The sequence below is a fragment of the Cervus elaphus genome, chromosome 20, assembly GCF_910594005.1.
Source record: "Cervus elaphus chromosome 20, mCerEla1.1, whole genome shotgun sequence".
NCBI classification, from domain to species: domain Eukaryota; kingdom Metazoa; phylum Chordata; class Mammalia; order Artiodactyla; family Cervidae; genus Cervus; species Cervus elaphus.
The window spans coordinates 52,271,303-52,291,527 of NC_057834.1; the positions used below are offsets into that span (position 1 = coordinate 52,271,303).

At 43.4% G+C, this 20,225-nt stretch overlaps 1 protein-coding gene across 1 annotated transcript in view; it reads left to right on the top strand.

Annotated features, from left to right (window-relative positions):
- TSPAN2 (tetraspanin 2) overlaps positions 1–19,670 on the top strand; it is a 40,390-nt gene extending 20,720 nt beyond the window's left edge. The window contains exons 3-8 of the mRNA XM_043877181.1: positions 6,597–6,694; positions 7,858–7,932; positions 9,341–9,439; positions 10,776–10,847; positions 14,075–14,158; positions 17,321–19,670. Coding sequence (XP_043733116.1) covers positions 6,597–6,694; positions 7,858–7,932; positions 9,341–9,439; positions 10,776–10,847; positions 14,075–14,158; positions 17,321–17,386 — 494 coding nt within the window. The 3' untranslated portion in view covers positions 17,387–19,670. The remainder of the gene's footprint in view (positions 1–6,596; positions 6,695–7,857; positions 7,933–9,340; positions 9,440–10,775; positions 10,848–14,074; positions 14,159–17,320) is intronic.
- The last annotated feature ends 555 nt before the right edge of the window (positions 19,671–20,225 follow it).

The window sequence follows — 20,225 nt, forward strand, 5'->3', positions numbered from 1 at the left end:
ACTACATGCCAGGCTTCCCTGTCCTTCACCATCTCCTAGAGTTTGCTCAAACTCATGTCCATTGAGTCGATGATACTGTCCAACCATCTTGTCCTGTCACCCGCTTCTCCCACCTTCAATCTTTCCCAGCATCACGATCTTTTCTAATGAGTCGGCTCTTCGCATCAGATGGCAAGTATTGGAGCGTCAGCTTCAGCATCAGTCCTTCCAATGAATATTCAGGGTTGATTTCCTTTTGGATTGACTGGTTTGATTTCCTTTCAGTCCAAGGGACTCTCAAGACTCTTCTCCAACATCATAGTTCAAAAGGTGCTATTGGTAAAGAACCCGACTGCCAGTGCAGGAGACACAAGTTCCATCCCTGGGTCAGGAAGATCCCCTGGAGAAGGGAATGGCAACCCACTCCAGTATTCTTGGCTGGAGAATCCCCAAGGACAGAGGAGCCTGGCGGGCTACAGTCCATGGGGTCACAAAGAGTCGGACACTACTTAGCACAGCACACATGCACTTCCTCCTCTAGGGGGATGCTTTCCTTTCTGGGACCCTTGTGTCTTCCTCCTTGGTGATGGAGAGAATGTCCCTTCATATAATAAAGATCTGGAATTGACTTCATAGTTAAGGATCAGTGTGGAGAGGATCCAGCTGTGAGGGGAGTTAGAAATGAGGCCAGGGAGCCAGGGCAGTCAGACTGACTGCACCTACCACCTCTTCTCAAGGACTTCTGAGTTCAGGTCAAGACCTGGAGGCTGACCCAGGGTATCACATCCACTGGTTGCTAGGGTGGAGAAGGGAGAGGCTGGCAAGAGTGGAACTGGCAACAAGAAAGGCTAGGTGACTTGTTGTTTCCCAGACCCTCTTCATGTTGGTCTCCTTCACTCTTGGGAGAAACCCCCAATGTCTTCCAAGTTCCACTAACATGCCAGTCTGCTCTCCCATTACAGTTTTTCTCTGGGGCTGCCCCTTAGGGGTATAGACAACACAGGGGTCTTCCTTCTAGAGGCACAGGGTGGGGAGAGATTCCCTGGGCCCTCAGAAGGCTGGAACACATGAAGTCATGTTTGTGAGCTAAGGATGGAGGGCATCAGCAGGTTCCTCCCCAAGGGGAAGGAGCTGCCTGCTCAGACACAGCCACTCACTCTCTGGAATCCCAGGCTGTCTGTGGCTGTCCCTCGGCGAATACAGAGCTGCAGAGCCTGGCTTTGACTGTGGCTAGATGTCATGTGTAAGGTAAGGGTTCCAGTGCTGAGTGTTCTGGGGCTTTTTAAAGACTCTGACTCACTCTGGTAATATTTTTTACTTCTCAAGTTTTAGTTGTACCTGAGATTCATAGTAGTTGCAAAACAGACACGTGATATAGCTTACACTGTTGACACAATTTCTCCAAAGCATTTTTACAGGAACTTAAGTATAGATAATTATTGCCATATTGCAAATAACAAAACTGAGAAATAAGAGGACTTACCTAAAGACACAGTTGGCAGGCCCAGATTTCTGGCTCCCACCCCAGAAAATACTTTGAGGGGAAACCCCAGAAATCATCAGTGTTAGATTCCTTGGGCACTTTTCTCAAGGAAGGAGATAAAGAACCCTCCTGCCATTTATTGTTGTTGTTTTGTCATGGACTGCAACCCTGTGGGCTGCACCACACCTGACTTCCCTTTCCTTCATGATCTCCCAGAGTCTGCTCAAACTCATGTCCATTGAGTTGGTGATGCCATCCCACCATCTCATCTTCTGTCCTCCCCTTCTCCTCCTGCCTTAAATCTTTCCCAGCATCAGGGTCTTTTCCAGTGAGTTGGCTCTTCGCATCAGGTGACCAAAGTATTGGAGTTTCAGCTTCAGCATCAGTCCTTCCAATGAAAAGTTACAGATTTCTAGTTAAGAAAATCAGCTTTCTTCTGGTTCCTGCTGAAAGTGCAGCATAGGAGTTAGGGTGTGCACTTTGGAGTAGAGCCCTGAGTTTGGTTCCAGTTCCAAGCCTTACAAGCTGTGCAGTCTTCGGTAAGTTACCTCTCTGTGTCTCAGATTCCTCCCCTCTGAAATATGAATACCACCTCTACATACCTCACAGGGCTGATGTGCGTATGAGATGATTTCACCTGTGAATGTACTCGAGTGCAGTGAGCCCTCAGTGAATATTAGCGGCTGTTCTTCCTGCAGGGCAGGCCGAGGGAGGAGTCAGCCTGTGGCTGGCACGACTACATAGGAGAGTAGGAGAAGGGGAGATATTGGAGTGGTTTAGATGCCAGGTAGTCAGAGCGAGAGACAAGCTGATAGCACTGAGGCTTCTCAGGCGCCAGGTTCCTAAGATAATGCCCGTCAGGGGCATAGTACAGACTCAGAGCCCCTGAGGCACTGGAGTGGTGGCGGTCACTCTTAGTGTTGAATGACTCCGTGTCTCCTACAATAGCACTCGATAACTAACAGCTGCTATTGTTATTTAGCAAGAACCCAAGTCCTTACCCAGCTTTCCAAGTGGCTCAGTGATAAAGAATCTGCCTGCCAATTCAGGAGACAAGTTCCATCCCTGGGTCGGGAAGATCCCCTGGGGAAGGAAATGGCAACCCACTCCAGTATTCTTGCCTGGAGAATCCCATGGACAGAGGAGCCTGGTGGACTACAGTCCATGGGGTCGTAAAGAGTCGGACACAGCTGAGCAACTGATCACACAAGTCCTAACTTTCTCCATAAATTAAGTCCCATCCAGTATTCTAAATTCATATATAATTGTGTGTGTCCATGACAAGCTAGGAGGAAGGGAAAGTTGCATAGAAGCAGAGAAAAATATTTTTAGATGAAAAATGGTCATTAGATGGATATGTAAAATCATCTGCTGCCAAAAAGCCACTGAAATTGATGTCCATGCCACTATTCAGTCCCTAAAAGGTGAGCCCTTTAAAAATGAGTTGACTCAGACAAGGCTTTTAGGAGGTCACTGTCTCCTTTCTGTGTTACTTGGAATGATGCTTCTAGCTTAGAAAGAAGGATCTGAAACCAGAGACAAGTGATGGAATTGTTAGGAAATTGGTGGTAGCAGGTCACCTGGAGATCACTCGCATGGCAAGGCCCAGCTGTTAATGCAAAAAATGCAATATCAAAATGTTTTCTCTCTCTCAGACTAAGGGAAACAGGCCTCAGGAAGCATAGGGGATTGGGTATAGGTTATCCACGTGTCACAAAGCTGCTGTGGGAGCAAAAGGGTTCCACAGAAAGTGAGTGAAATTTGCTCAGTCATGTTCGACTCTTTGCAACCCCATGGACTGTATAGTCCATGAAATTCTCCAGGCCAGAATACTGGAGTGAGTAGCCTTTCCCTTCTCCAGGGCATCTTCCCAACCCAGAGACTGAACCCAGGTCTCCCTGCATTGCAGGCGGATTCTTTACCAGCTGAGCCACAAGGGAAGCCCAAGAATACTGGAGTGGGTAGCCGATCCCTATTCCAGCAGATCTTCCTGACCTACAGAAAGCATGTTGGAATTAAAATGTGGCTGTCAATCAATCTGTCCATTCAATAGCTGTGTTTTGAGGGCCAGATCAGAAAAAGGATAAGGTATCCTTGGAAGCTACAAGTGGCCCCGTGGTATACAGAGTATTACAGCCAGATTTGAAACTGGATTCAGCAGGCCCAAGACCTTTGCCACGAGTAGAATTTCTTCTGATTTTCACATCAACTCCAATGAGTTTGGCATGGGGCTGAGTCATGTGGCCACACATGCACAGGAGGTGTGCTGGGGAGAGGTTTGCCAGGGAGAGGCCTCGGGAACTGGAGCTGCTGGGTTAGTTTCAGGGTGTTTGCTTTGAGTTCTGTGATTCCGATAGCCTAAGAATGGAGTATGGAGTATGTATGTGCTCAGTCATGTCCGACTCTTTGAGACCCCATGGACTGTAGCCCATCAGATTCCTCTGTCAATGGGATTCTCCAGGCAAGAATACTAGAGTGGGTTGCCATTTCCTACTTCAGGGGAACCTTCCTGACCTAGGGCTCGAACCCACGTCTCCCACATCTCCTGCATCGGCAGGCAGATTCTTTACCACTGGAAGAATGGAATATTGTACAAATAAGCACATTTTCTAAGGGAGCTCTTACTTCAGAAGGGCAAGGGGCTGAGTGAGCTTGTTCACAGTGGGGAGCGGCTCTGTCCGCCTCAGACTCAGGTGCCTCTGTCCACTGTACCCGAGCCTCCTCAGGAGCACCCCTCCGTCCTGGGCTGCACACTCTCAGGAGCCTTTCTGCAGGGCCTGCAGCCAGTCTTCATCTGCCTGACTCGGGAGAGCCCAGCCGTGTGGTGGCTCCTTGGATGCTTGTTGGAATGTAGTCCCAGCATGTATCTCTAAGCAAAGATAGGTGATGGTTGATAGTCCAACCAGAACTTCCAATCTGATTTGCTCTCTCTTTATCCTTGTATCCAACAAACACTGACTGGGGATTCTATCTTGCTCTTGGCATATTCTAGGTAGGGTGAATAACATTTGTTTGAGGGTTTAACATCTATAGATGAGAAAGACATATATGGGAACCCACAGGCTGAGTTTCATCATGATGAATTCCTATGTGACTGGAGTGTAGGATGGATAAGGATCCCAGGGCATCCAGTCTCTAGGCTGTGACTCCAAGCAGGATCTATAGACAGTATCATGTAGTGGTGAAGAGGCAACGGACATTGTAAGCAGGAAATCCATCCAATAAGGTGGCCCAACCAGGAGATGTTCTGTGAGGGAACTGTTTCAATGGGGTGGAATCAGGGCTCCGGGCCTGTGTGTCCTGCCTGGAGCCCTTTGCTACCCTGAGCCCCATTATAGAAACAGAAATATGTAAAATACTTGCCTTACTTACTTACTTACTGCTTTGAGGAGATGGAAATAAAAGAGCTTTGAAAAGTGAAGAAATTCTTTAGAACAATAAGGTCTTTAGGCAGGGGGGCCAACAGTAGTATTATTTTTAATATGTTTTCATTTCTCTCATTACCACATCCATTCTCCATGAAATTATTTTTTTAGGGAAAAGGAAAAGGGAGGAAGTGGCTGAGCCTGCCTAGCAGGAAATACATAAATACCTGTCTAGGGACCTTGGAAGAACAGGGCTTCCCCGACTCTGAAAAGGGACCTGAGAACAGCCTGGGTGGTGCAGGAAGTGGCAGGCCTGCCACTCCGTCTGTCAGGGAACAGCAAGGTCTGCCCACAAACCACCGGCAGCACCCAGAGGGGGCTTCCCACCCAGAGGCACCCTGCAGGCCAGCCTCAGGGTTTCCCCACAAGGGTGGCGTGCCAACTCCCCACCCCTCGTGGATGGGAGTGGTTTCCAGGTGACTCACATGAATAAAATGCAGAAAATAAAGTTGAGGCAATGGGCATTATTCTAAGCAAGCCAAGTTCCAGACCCCATATTGTGTTCTAACTTATCTCAGGATCAGAAAAGGAAGTCAGAACCTGGCTTGTCCTTCTTTCTCTCACAATGAGAACATTTCTGCCCTTTTCTTTCTCTGTGAGAACAGCTGTTCCTGTGGCTTGACTTTAGAACTGAGCAAAATTATCACTCAAATTGAGGCCGCTGTTATTGCTGGGGAGGCAGGATGGGCTGATGGCCATGAGCTGGCTTTAGAGGCAGATGGGTATTTTTATCCCAGCTCTATGATCTTGGGCAAATCACTTGACCTTCAGGACCCAGCTCCTTTGCCTAAAAAAAAAAAAGAAAAATGAAGATAATAATGGTACCTGCTTCATGAAGATTAAATGAATAAATTTGTGCCAAGTGCTTAGAACAGTTCCTGGAGAAAAGAAGCCCTTAAAGCAAATGTAGCTAATAGTCTATTAACAATAACACTGTTGGTGTATATTACCTTATCACCTCCCCTCACCAGCTTTTTTCTTATAACATGTATGACCTAGCATGTGTCCTGTGTATGTGGTATTGCCCTGTAAAGTTTATCATTCACACAGAACCTTACTGCCTCATCACTGTGTCTTCCACCCCTCTCCTTAATTAAAAGCCCCCCTCTTCTGTCCCACGTCCTCCCTGCTTCCCTGTCTCTGCCTGGGCCGATCAACAGCCCTCTCCCCTCCCAGACACTTTGTCCTCAGGGCCTCTCACAAGGAGGGGACAGCTACTTATTCCAGAGTGCCACGAGAGACCACAGGCTCCTAGGAAGACGTGGGTTCTTATCCCAGCTCTGGCACTGGCTCCTCACCACCCTTGGATTCATTGTTACCAGTTTATGTGAATGGCACTAACACTCACTTCACAGGGGTAGTGGAGGCTGGAAGGTACAGTGCCAGGCAGATAGGAGGCACTTGGAGGTGGAGTTGTGGAATGGATGCTCGTCGTGTGACCCTGAGCGGCTTGCTTCACCTCTCTAAACACGGCTTTCTTTGTTCCCTGGCGATTATAGTAGCCCCTCCCTTTCAGGATCCTTGTGCGGGTGTTGGAAGCGCTCAGCAGGAAGCATTCCCCAAGGGCTAACCTTTATCCTATTAACAACTGAAGGCTCTGCCAGGCGGGATGTCTGGGGTGGTGGTGGCGGAGGCCAGGCTGGCGGCGTTGGTGCTGGGGAGAGAGCCGATGGTGACTGGTCAGCATCTTCTCTGTGCTCTCCCCGCAGGGCTCTATGTGCTGGTTGGAGCAGGGGCCCTGATGATGGCCGTGGGCTTCTTCGGGTGCTGTGGGGCCACAAGGGAGTCGCAGTGTGTTCTCGGATCTGTAAGTGGGGAGAGGTGGGGAGGGACTTGGCCTGGAGCTGGGCATTATCTTTGTCCCTATGTCTATGGAAAGCTTGGAAAAAAAAAAATTAGTTCATTAGTGTGAAGATGTTTGGGGAGGAAAAGTGCCTGATGATACCTCACAGTGACTGAGAGGAGGCTACAAGATTCCTGTAGTCAGGGAAGCACTGTTATCTACAAGAAAAGTACTGCTGTTTGAGATCAATAATTTAAGCAAACATCCCTCTTGTGGTTTGTTTTAACAAGCAGCCTCTGTTTAAAAAAAAAAAAAAAGGAAAAACTGCAGTTAACTGCTATCCATCCAATGCCAGTGTGACCGGAGGAAAAAGAGGCACAGAAAGGAAGTTTTTGTATTTCTCCACGAGGCGTCAGAAACAGCAGGTTTAATAGGCAGCCTCTCCTTGCTCTCTGCAATCTTTGATGTTTGAACTATGGCCGCTTCTCCTGATCTCCTGCCATGTACGGTTTCTAACTCACTTCCTCAGTTCTCCACTCTTTCTTTTTCCCCTGTGTGGAGCATCTTGTGTCTTGTTTATCACTGAACTTAGGTTAATCAGAGCAGACCCACGAGATCAGAGCAGAAATCTGTCCGGAAGAACACCCTTCACCTCCACCCCCTCCTCCTCAGAGAATCCATCTAGAGCATCCAGTCTCAGGTCACCTCCTCTCTAAATCCAACACTTCCAGTCACTCTCTATCTCCTGCTCTTATTTTATATCTTTATAGAACCTCTTTTGTTCATCAAGCAGTCACTGAACATATGGGTGCCAGGCACTGGTGGAATTTCTTTATCACTCTGAAATTATCTTACTCTTCTATTGCTTACTCATTCATCATTTCCTCCTCTTTCTATTATTAATATTACGTCCAGAAGAGCAGAGACACTGAGATCTTATCTTATTCACCACTGTATACCCAGTGCCCAGGGCAGTTCTTGGACCAGAGCAAATGCTCAATAAATGATTGCTGAATGAATTACTGAGTGAACAAATGGCAAGTGGACTAAGGGATCAGATGCTTCCTTCTGTAATATTTCTGTTCAACCTAATAACCTTGTTTTTCAAATGGAATTAGAATTAAAGAGGTTAAATAAATTAAAAAGGTTATTGAATTAATGAAGTTAGTATTTTCTCTCCTTTACAGTTTTTTACCTGCCTATTGGTGATATTTGCTGCTGAAATAACCACTGGAGTATTTGCTTTCATAGGCAAGGATGTAGTAAGTAAATGTTACTTATAAATGTTCTTTAATGATGGTTAAAGTGTTCTCTTTATGGCAAAGGACATGAAAATATTGACAACCACAGTGATATTCCAAAGCCAAATAACCCCCACAATTATCTTTTATGCAGAATTTTTAACCTAGAAACGTGGTGCAGGCTTAAGCGTGTGTGTGTGTGTGTGTGTGTGTGTGTGTGTGTGTGTGTGTGCATACATGTAAGTGCACATATATTCCTGGGGAGGTAGTTAATTGCTTTCATTACATACATAAAGGAATCTATGGGTTTTTGTAACGAAAGGCTCTCTAATTTAAGGTGATCCCACTTGGGATGTGGGAGGAGCTAGATTACAGGTGTGAGAAGTAGGGATGGGGAAGAACACACATTCGCATCCCTGTTTGCCTGTCCTTTGTTCTTAGGGTTTGGCCTGGGCAGAGGCCAGGTCAACCTCAAAGACTACAGTCTGCCTTCTGGGTGCCCATGAAGCCAGTTTAGGTTTGTGCTCAACCTGTAAGCGTGCAGGATAAGTTATCAGAAGAACCCACAGACAAAGGGAACTTTTTAGGCTTAAACATGCAAAGAGGAGTGAAATGGAAGAGGAGGAAGAACGGAATCTTAAGTTTTGCTGTATTTCATGTTAATTCACATGCTATCAATTCTGTTTATGAATTTATTTTAGATTTTTTAAATGGTAAATATGTAGAACGAGTAAATATCACCTCCTCTGGAATTTTTCTGAAGTTATTGTTGTTGTTCAGTTGCTAAGTCATGTCCGACTCTTTGGGACCCCATGGACTGTAGCACGCCAGGCTCCCCTGTCCTTCACCACCTCCTGGAGTTTACTCAAATTCCTTTAACCTCAAATATGTAGGTTAGAGGAATTGGATCTTACAACTTCTTGAGAGCCTATGGATTTGGGGGTCACATGCTGTTACACTAGAAAAAGCATTCTCTGCATTTTCTATGGTATATAAATGCTGAAACAGTTTTCCTTGGTATGAACACCTTTTAAACCATGTCATGAAAAGATTTGAGTACTTGTTCCAAGGGAATCCCAAGAATGCATAGGTTTCTACCCTGACTGTGCATCAGAATCACCTGGGTGGGGTCCAGGAACCTGGGGTTCAGTTTTTGCTGCTATCCATTCAGGGCTGAGAACCTCCACTCTAAGAAATCTTTCCATTCTGTGAAAATTATTTTTGGTTAGGCTATCCTTCCATCAGAAGCATCTTAGAAATTCCAGAACCTGCAATCTGGTCCATATATGCAGAATTACCCTCAAGTCCAAATAAACACATGGAAAGGCCATATTCTTGAAGGATGGGGAAGAGGGCTCTTTTCTTGATGAAAGGAGAGCATTTGAAACTTCCCACTCATGTCCCTTTGTTTTCCTGATATTTTTTTCAGGCAATACGTCATGTTCAGACCATGTATGAAGAAGCTTATAATGATTACCTTAGAGACAAGGAAAAGGGAAATGGGACTCTTATCACCTTCCACTCAACGGTAAGTGACTTTACTTCTTCCTTCAGATTTCATCTTCTAAAGATTGTTGAGTCACCGACTCAATGGACATGAGTTTGAGCAAACTCAGAGAGATAGTGAAAGACAGGGAAGCCTGGCATGCTGCAGTCCATGGGGTCACAAACAGCTGGACATGACTGAGCGACTGAACAGCAACAAATACTATGCACAAGCTAGGTTCTCTCTAATCACTTAAATTAAAAATAAGAATAAATTGAGTGAAGCCAGGCAGCAGCATTGTATTTCTGCCTTCGTGGGAGTCACCTTTTGCGTTATATGTAGACTCTAGAAGAGAAAAAGGTCTAACACAGAGTTGACAAGAGGAAGTCTGGACATGCACCCAGAGAGACAAAGCTGCCCAAGTAAATACCAGCTTCTGTCAAGAGTGGCCCTGCAGTGTAACAAGAACAACCATGACCTTCACGTCAGAAAAGCTTATCTCTAGCTGCTACTCTGCCGCAGAACAGCTTCATGACCTGGAGCAAGTTCCTTGCCTCCCTGATCCTCACTCAGCCCCCAGTTGTGAGCCAAAGGGGTACGTGAGAGAGGCATGTGCGGCTTCTCCCAGGACGTCCTGTGGGAACGTGCTGTCAGGGCAGTACTCTTCAGCTACCAGCGGTTAATCGAGAAAGACTTCCGGGGGAGGTGGGCCAGGCCAGTGGTGTCCTGATTTCTCAACCACAGTGATACAGAGAAGCAGCAATGAACTCCTGGCCAGGTGTTTTCAGGTAGCCCAGTTCTTGTCTGTCACAGGTCTGTCCTGGAAGTTGCCAACCATTTATCCTGTTCAGCCACAGCCGCACCAAGGACGTCAAACAGCACACAGGTTCCTTTGTCTTTGCAGGGCAGCCCTAAGGCAGGATACCTGGTGGCTGGCCAGTCGTTCAGTCCCTGGGGTTCTCTGTGGTCACTTCTCCTCTCTATTCCAGGCTCTCTGCAGTTAATGAGCCTTTCCTGAAGCTCATAAAACATTAGCTACTCAGCAAACCCAAAAGGAAAAATCTAAAGACCCAACTCCTGTCTAAAAACAGCAGTTTACATAGGCACTGTCAGCTTCTTACCTTGTTTGGATTGCCTCCAGTCACCTCTTGTCATAAAAGGTGGACACTTTGGTGAAGTCATTTTTCTGCTTTGCCAGCATGACCATATGACCACACTCTCCCCAGAATTGGCTGTTGGGTTGCAATGTCAGGCAACAAAGATGTTTTGTGGCCTCAGCAATCCCAGTCCTTTACAGAGAGACCCAGACTTGTAACTGCTACTTCTTCCTCTGTGCCCTCCCATTACCTTCCCTAAAAGCTCTTTTCTGACTTTCTAGTTTCAGTGCTGTGGAAAGGAAAGCTCTGAACAGGTCCAACCCACCTGCCCAAAGGAGCTCGTAGGACATAAGGTAAGCTTCTCTACCAGATTCCTATCCTGCCTGTGGTGTTAAGATGGTTCTTGCCCTCAGGATGGAGGGTGTGATTCTAGGAGGCCCTTTCACAGTGGCTTCTAGCCTCAGTTTTATTCCATACAGAACAAGTGAAGCAATACTGAGTCCCAATCTCCTGGTACCCTGGGGAATGACGGTGTGCTGACTTGCCGGTGATAAGGCAAATAGAGTGGCATTAGTTAAGTTCACCAAGGCCAGGGGTGTGCACTCTAAGAATGTTGCCCCATACCCTTCCATGGGTGTCATGGCACTGATAAATCCTTCCTTTATTAAATGCTACATGACAGGCACTATGCCAGGTTCTGAAAACTCGAAGATGGAAAACAGATGGTCCCTACCTCAGTGGCCTCACAGACTAGCCAAGGGAGCTGGTGCAGTGCAGAGTACAGTATCTGCCCAGCATACAGTGGAGACACAGTGGAGTCAGGAATGCTTGACCATGGATGGGATTCTTGAGCCAAGTTTGAATAAGGGGAGGTCATTCCGGTCCTGAAAGTAGCAGGAACAGAAAACATGACAGTTGGAAATTCCAGGATTGCAAGAGAATAGGGAGCCCGGAGGGAATGGCAAGGGACACTTTTGGAAAGGCTGGCAAAGGCGTGATTTCATACCTGGAACTTGAGGGAAGCCATTGCTTTTAGTAGAGGATGAACATAATCGGTTTTGCATTGTAGAAAGAGCACTCAGGCGACTTGGGGTATGACTGGTAGAACAGGAGGCTGGAGAGCCATGGAGGGAGGCCATGAGGTGACACTTGTTTTCACCCTGGTAAGAGAGGATGAAGGCTTAGAGCAAGTTACAGACAGTGGGGAGGGAGAGGAAGCGGCAGACTCAGAGATGTCCGGGGTAGAATCCAGAGTCCTAGGTGACTGACTAGATGTGGGTAGGGGGTAAAAGGGAAGAAGCTAAGACTTTGGACTCCTGCTGGGTAGACAGAGGCTCACTCACTAAGAGAGGTGAACAGAGGGTAAGGAGCAGTTGACAGCTTCAGTTTCAGTTAAGTTTGTATACTAGGTACCTGTGAAATTTACAGGTAATCTGAGATGAAGACACAGGTGTCAGAATCCAGCAAGCTGATGATAGCTAAAGCCTAGGAGTGGATGGAAATGCCCAGGGGAGCATGTAGAATAAGGAAAGAGGTGGGCTAAAGTACTATCATTTAAGGGGTAAAGTGAGGACAAAATGGGCTTCCCTGGTGGCTCAGTGGTAAAGAATCTGCCTGAAATGCAGGAGACATGGGAGATGTGAGTTTGATCCTAGGGTCAGGAAGATCCCCTGGAGAAAGAAATGGAACCCACTCCAGTATTCTTGCCTGGAAAATTCCATGGATAGAGCAGCCTGGTGGGCTACAGTCCATGGAATCACGAAGAGTTGAACACGACTCGGTGACTGAGCATGCACACTCATGAGGACAAGTAGCCAGAATGAGACTGTGTAGGAGGAGTCAGAATGAAGGAAAGTTCAAAGACAATGCTCCTGTAGAGTGAGGGAGGTGGTGGCTTGTCCATAAAGTCAAATGCTGAGGAGAGGACAAGGACATAAAGGCTGGAAATGATGTGTTGGATTTGATGCTTAGAAGATCCTTAATGACATTTGCCATGCAGTTTTGGTGAAGCAGTTGGGAAAGCGCAGGAACAATGTGGGAAATAGGGAAGTATGAGAATGTTTCGAGAAGCATCTGTATCATGGTCCTCACAGTATCCTATCTCCTTACCTCTTAGTTTCTTTTTCATAGAAAGAAACTTTCTGTGAAAGAAAGGAAGGGGACACGGGCAGAGCTGGAGGACACTATTAGAGCGGATTTCTGTTTTAGACTGCAGATCATGTGCATGGTGTTACATGATGAGTGACAGTGTCGGTGGAGAAGGAGAGGCTGAATGTGTAGGAAGGAAGGGAGATAAGTGGCAGTACAAGCTTCCAGAAGTGATGAGAGATTAAGATCCAGAGTCAGTAAAGGGGTTAACTTTCCACAGACAAGGGCAGTGACAAGAAGCAGTGTGCCTTGCTCACCTTGCATGCTCCCTGCAGAGAGTAGTACGTGGCACTGGATGAATGGGGTGTATAAGTTTATAGGTGCAGGTGAGGAAGATTGGAAGAATTTCTGTGGCTTGACTCCAGTAAGTAAAGAAGTCATTATTTAGAGCAGTAGTTCTCAAACTTTTACCAGAATGCAATGTAATTATTTTTGTGAGTCCTTGGCCTTCTCTAAACTATTAGCTCCCTGAGAGTGAAAGAAACCATGTCTTATTTTCTCCAAATCCATCATGCCATTCCAGTGGCATGGCATGTAAGGCAGATGCTGAGAAATGTTTGTTGAATGAATTAACCATGAATGAATGAAGTATGATAGGAGATGTGAGGAGAGTGGTAAGAGTTTCATATAGCTTATGCAAGTATCAGAGAGAGCTGATCATTGACAAGTAAAAGGACCTGGGCAGCCTAAGGACAAATTTGGATTGCAAGAATACCTCTGTATTTAAGAGGACCAAACAGAAGTTGGAGAAAGTAATTTCAATTACTATACGAGTGAGCTATTCTGCCCCTGTGTCCAATATTCCCCCATCCATGAAGTTTCTTTGGGCCTGCCCTGCACAGTCTCTGTGGGACGCAGATGGAAGAATAAGGCCATCCATCTCAGCCACCCTGGAAGAAAACATTCCTCCAGCCCCCAGCACTTGGCTTTCCTTTGTTAAATTTGAACCTATACAGACTTTATAGCTTCTTACTTACATACCTACCACTAGGTGATGCCTACCTTGCATTGTGAATTGGACCAAGTATTTTTAAAAAGTATGTAAAATCATTTAAACTATAAATGGCAACCCAAAACAAGGGGCTATTATTCTGGGTGTATTTTACTTATTTTTTATTTGCTGAAAGAAAGGAGAGGCTGCAAATTTTTAAATGCCTCATGTTCCAGAATAGCTTCCTCCAGCCAGGTTTCAGGGCTTTGAAGCAGCCATTGGCCTAAATAGGAAAATTCCAGCAAAAGGAGAATATTATCCTTTTCCTCCCAACTACACTTTTGATTTATCAGACCCTAAAGGAGATTGTAAGTACCTAGAAGGAATGGTTTAAATATGACCAGAAGCTGACAGAGGTCAACTCTCACAGGAATGGATTGGAACTGGATGATTCACACATACCATCAGTTGTTATTCCTGACCTTTTCTTTTCCAAAACAGAATTGCATTGATGAAATTGAGAGCATAATCAGTGTTAAGCTGCAGCTCATCGGAATTGTCGGTATTGGAATCGCAGGTCTCACGGTGAGAAAGTTCTAGAATACCTTCTCTGACCCCCTAAAAAGCCTTTGAACCTTTGCATCTTACTTCTCTTCAAGTGTGATGTGGCAGTGTCTTTGGAGAGATTTCTCATAAAAGACAAAGACTTTTTGACAGGATATCTAAGAACAAAGCTAATTAGATCCATCAATACTTCTCTAAAAATATGACACAAATTTCCATTTTAAATGAATTATGACTTTGAGTTTATCATTGCAATAGCTTCCCATTTTGAGGCCATCAAGCTTACACTAGACAAGTGATTTTTAATTCCGAGTCTCTTCCTTTGTTAGAAATTGAAGATAACATAGGTTAAACTCTCTCACCTATGATCTTCAGAGCCAGCACCATGTAGTGATTAACAGTGTGACCTCTGGCATCCCACTCCCTGGATTCAACTGCTAGCTCCACTACTTACAAGCCCTGGGGGTCACTGGAAGTTTTCTTAATTTCTCTATGTCTTAATTCCTTCATCTGCAGAATGGGGATCTTAATATATCAACCTCATAAAATTGTTGTGAAGATTAAGTGGGATAATAGATATAAAGAATAATTAGAAATTAATTCATATAAAGTGTCTGGAATGCAGCAGTCAATAAATGCTAGATCTACATGTAATGAGTATTCCCAAACTCAGGACCCAGGCAAAACATACATAAAAGTCTAAATTGAAGCATAGTGCACCCATGCACTGGCAAGTAACTCAGTACCTCTAAAGCCCAAAAGAAGAATGTACAAGAGTCTATAGGGTCAGAAAGCTATGGTAGGTGTAGCAAGAGATGACACTGGAATGGTTTAGGAGGGTCCACATAATTGAGTTCTTTGTGTTACTTTTTGATAGGTCAGGCTTTATCCTTTAAGGTAGAGGGGAGCCACCCAGGTTTGGAAGGACATTTAGTTCAATGTGGAGATAAAGTTGGAGGGAAGCAAGATTTAGGTAAGCCCCTAAAGAGGTGATTTCCACTGTCCAGGGGTTCAGTTATAATGCTAGGATAGACTTGGGGCTTCCCTGGGAGCTCAGCTGGTAAAGAATCCACCTGCAATGTGGGAGACTCTGGTTCGATTCCTGGGTTGGAAAGATCCCCTGGAGAAAGGAAAGGAAAGAATACTCCAGTATTCTGACCTGGAGAACTACCACGGACTGTATAGTCCATGGGGTCGCAAGGAGTTGGACACGGCTGAGCTACTTTCACTTTCACTTCAAGATAGGCTTCCCAGGTGGCTCAGTGGTAAAGAATCTGCCTGCCAATGCAGGAGACACAGGAGATGTGGGTTCAATCCATGGGTCAGGAAGATCCCTTGGAGGAGGAAATGGCAACCCACTACAGTAGTCTTGCCTGGAAAATCCCATGGACAGAGGCGCCTGGTGGGCCATAGGGTCACAAAGAATCAGGCATGACTGAACAACTGAGCAGACAAGATAGACTTACCCTCTGGTCCTCCTATGTAGGTTAATTCATGGTCTAAGCTAAGGCAAGGGCAATGGAATTGTGAGGAAATTAATGAATTGGCAGTTCTCAGGGGACACATAGTCATCTTTGCTCCTTTCTTGTATTTAGAGCACAGAGGGCTGGGGCAATGGGTGAAAATACTATGCTGAGGACATCCCTATCTGGGGACCTCTCTCAGGCCCCTCCCCACCCACCCTGGGGCTAGCCTAATGACCAGCCTGTGGCTTCCCAAGGACAGTTCTGAGACAGAAGATTTGAAAAAGATCTGCATTAACAGAAGTATCAAATAGACCCTGCCAACAATTTTACAGTCTCAAGTGCCCATTCTAAAAGTGGTCGCCCCTGACTCGCAACAGTGCCGGGGGAGACTGAAGAAGCTTCTCTCTGAGGGTACAATGTAGCTTAAGTAGGGGTTGCATCCAGCCTTACAACCACGGAAAAGGGGGAATGCCCTCTGTTGGCCATCTTGACTCAGCACCCCCAAAGTTCCTTCTTTTATTCTTTTCTTCATAAGGTAAGTTTTTTTGTGTAATCAGTTAACAAGATGGCCATTAAGTGTCTCCCCTGCCACACCCTGGTGCTGAATTCTGTCAGTCAGAAGCTTAGAGTCCCGAACCCGGTTATTCCCTTAAGTCTATCTTTTCCCTTCCAAAAACTGATAACACGTGCCTTTTTAAATCCAGCATTTATAGATCTTAGTCTGATGTAGGGTGAGATTGAAGAGAGAGTCAGAATTATGATACTAATTTCTTTGAACAAACATTGGTAGCAGTTTATAAATATCACACCTACACATAGCATTTCACAGACTCTACAAAATTGTAGAAGTTATTGAAGACAAAAATGATTTTTTGGCATCCTTCTGTTCAAACCATTTAAGTAGCTATTGATTTTGCCAGATATTTAGCTTCTCAAAGAATTATCCAAGACATAGAAGATGTCAGTAATGCCATAGTTCAAACACCTCAGTTTACGGTTTGGTGAAATTGAGTTAAATAATCATGCTTTATTAAGAATAATTTGCACTTAAAAATTAACTGGAAATGAAGAGATGGTCCACTTTTTGAATGAATCAGTGGCTTTTTTTTTTTTTTTTTGCCATGCTACATGGTATGCAGAATCTTAATCATAGTTCTCAGATCAGGGAATGAACCCATGCCCCCTGCAGTGGAAGCCTGGAGTATTAACCACTGGATTACCAGGAAAGTCCCCAGATGCTCCATTTTTTAATATGTGGTCAGTGTTGCAAAAATTCAGAGCTTTGCCAGCAATAGAAAACTATTTAGACCACAGGTGTATTTAAACAACAAATGGTTACAAACACATTTTCCAAAGTAAAAATAAAAATGAGATCTGGGGTTAACCTGAAATATAAAATTCCAAAACCAGTAGTGTATTAAGTCTTATAATTATTAAGAACAGTCCTATAAGCTAGAAATAGATGCCTTTTCTTAGAGCAGAGTCTTGTTATTTTTAAAACAATAATAAAATAGGAATGTATTTTAAGCAGTTAATGGAAGTCTTTAACCAGTAGCCATAATTATGTATCACACATAGAAGTGCCACTTATAACCAGTAATTATTGGTTATAATTACTTGTTAACTTGAGTTAAACATACAGGCAGTTTGCTGGCCTTTTTTAAAAATCAATTTTCATCATTTGAAAGTCATTAACAAGTGGTTTCTTCTGTTTCAGATCTTTGGCATGGTATTCAGCATGGTCCTTTGCTGTGCGATACGAAATTCACGAGATGTGATATGAAGCTACTTCTACATGAAAAGTGTAATCTAGAGTATACAAATGTCACAGGGGCTGTCTCCTGGCTCGTTTTTAATATTCAAAGGACATTAGGATCTAAAATAATTTGCTGTTACTTGTACATTTGCACATGTATGTGTGTTTGGCTCAAGACTGGTTTTCACCTTTAATGAATGCCTATGTATGCTGACTGAGAGCATGTTCATGTGTGATCTGCGTGTTTCTGGTATATGCATAATGAAATCTGGTTGCTGGGAATTCCTGAATCTTGGTATGTGAGCATATTTAACTCTAAGAAAAAGATCAAAAAGTTTTGAAAAAAGAAACTTGGTTATTTAGAAGAAAAATTATAGTAGGTCAGTTTCTCAGACTCTAGCCATAGGAAGTAAGATACAGAGAATTCAGGGATTTCTAACTTATGGAAGCAATAAGCCACAGAAATTGAGAGATCATGGTGCAATGGTAAAAGCAACTGTGTTTGGGTTAGGTGTAAGGGTTTCCTGGGATTTTTTTTTTAATATATGTAATCTCTCCAGAATTTAGAATTAAATACACCTGTAAAACTAAATATAGCATGGAAAATCTAATTTGAATAAGTCATACTTTCCTAGTATTTAAAAAAAAAAGAAAAACCTCACTCTGGAAATAGTGTCACACAGACAATCACATGCTCTATAAAACAGTGTTTTCAGGACTAAAAGGAAAATCTTTTAACAACGTTTTAAGGAAATATTTTTGTTCTTATATAAAGACAGTTAAATATTGCTTTATTACTTTCCATTTCTGACTCTTCTCTGAACTACTGCCACCCTCATATCCACAAAAGGGCTTTGATCTCAAACTTTTCTGTGTTTCTTCAGATAGAAGCATAGAAAGACTAAAGCAAGAGATCTGGCAGTTGCAAATTGTGGGAAAGAAAATTTTTACTGGCACTGTATCTTTGAAATACCTCATAACTTGAGTTTACATATTTTCCTAATTTTTTGTATTTTTCTTATTTATTCACCTAGAGAATTCTTCTTTATAGATTAAGAACTACAAGTTTTCACCTCTTAAAATATATTATATCAGAGCATCCTTAGCTAAACCAAAATAAAGGAAAACATCCTCTCCTAGTTTTGTGCACACAACAGAGACAAGCTAAGGAAATAAAAACACACACACAACAGAAACATGTTCCTTCTGTGCAAGTCTCTTTATAAAAATAAAATGTTTGTGTTCTTTATGGTCTTGATGCTTCATTGTAATCCCAAATTTATAATCTAAATTGACATGTATGTCCATTTTTAACAACTTGCTGCATCTAGTAAATCATAGATTTTTTTTTTAATTTACATTTTAAAAGGCCACACAAAAATGAAAGTATGGGGGACTTTTGAAACCCCCAAATAAGTTTATACTTGTGTGAGAACACAAGTCTTTGGGTCTGCACTAAAGGAAAGTGTACACTTCAAGAAACTTTCACAAAACATTTTGCTGAAAAGGCCTATCCATTTGAAATAATCTCATTCCCTTAGAGAACTGCGTTTCTCCTGCCATACTTGCTACTGCTGATAATCATGGAGGAAGATTTCTAGAAAAAAAGTCCAGTTGGAGGCAAGCTAAAAATTTAATTGTGCATGGTTACTTTGCTGTGTCCATAGGTAACAAAAAGATTATTTTAAGAAAATCACTTCATGAAATAGATGTTTCTATGCTGGGAGTTGAGAAATAGAGCTCTGAAAGTAAAGAACAAGCAGTCCATCTCTCTTGGTGGCTTTACTTCGTTTGTCTGCCTAAAGACAGGAAACAAGCCTCAGGGTATACTTAGGTTTCTTTCAGCTCAGATTCCTCTGGGATTCAACAAAAGTGAGTTTCATTCTATATCTGAATTAACCTTAAAGAACTTTAGTTAAAAGTGGAAGAGTAGAGATTCATTCCATATATGATTAAAGTGCACCTTTTGGGAGTAATTTTTCTAAAATATGTGCCATGAGTAAAAGTAGAGAATTTAACCTCTGGGTGAGAGTAGACTTATATACGTATGTATCTTGACTCTCTCTATATATATAGAATATATATGTATAACCTGAATATATGTATACATGTATTTATATAAACACATGTATACATATATGTGTACAAATATATATGCACATATATAAGTTTTTGGTTATATTTGTTTACCTGAACTAATATGAGATCAGACCCAAACATTTTCTTAAATGTATGGTACCCAGACACTGAATCAAAGCATCTTGATGAAATATTTTAAGTTATTTCAAATTAAATTTTCTATGTACTGCAATTGCTTGTTTGATTTATCTTAAAATTCCATTATATATTTATCCACACCTTCATACAACTTATCTAAACATCTAACTATTAATATCAATCAACCTAAACAATTGATGAAAAAAGGAAAGAGTAGTAACCTTTCCATGGCGTTATTAGTGGGAACTATGGATCACAACAAACTGGAAAATTCTTAAAGAGATGGGAACACCAGACCACCTTACCTGCCTCCTGAGAGATCTGTTTGCAGGTCAAGGAGCAACAATTAGAACTGGACATGGAACAACAGGCTGTTTCCAAATTGGGAAAGGAGTACGTCAAGGATGTATATTGTCACCTTGCTTATTTAACTTATATGCAGAGTACATCATGCAAAATGCCAGGCTGGATGAAGCACATGCTGGAATCAAGATTGCTGGGAGAAATATCAATAACCTCAGATATGCAGATGACACTACCCTTATGGCAGAAAGTGAAGAAGAATTAAAGAGACTTTTGATGAAAGTGAAAGAGGAGAGTAAAACAGTTGGCTTAAAACTCAACATTCAAAAAAACTAAGATCATGGCA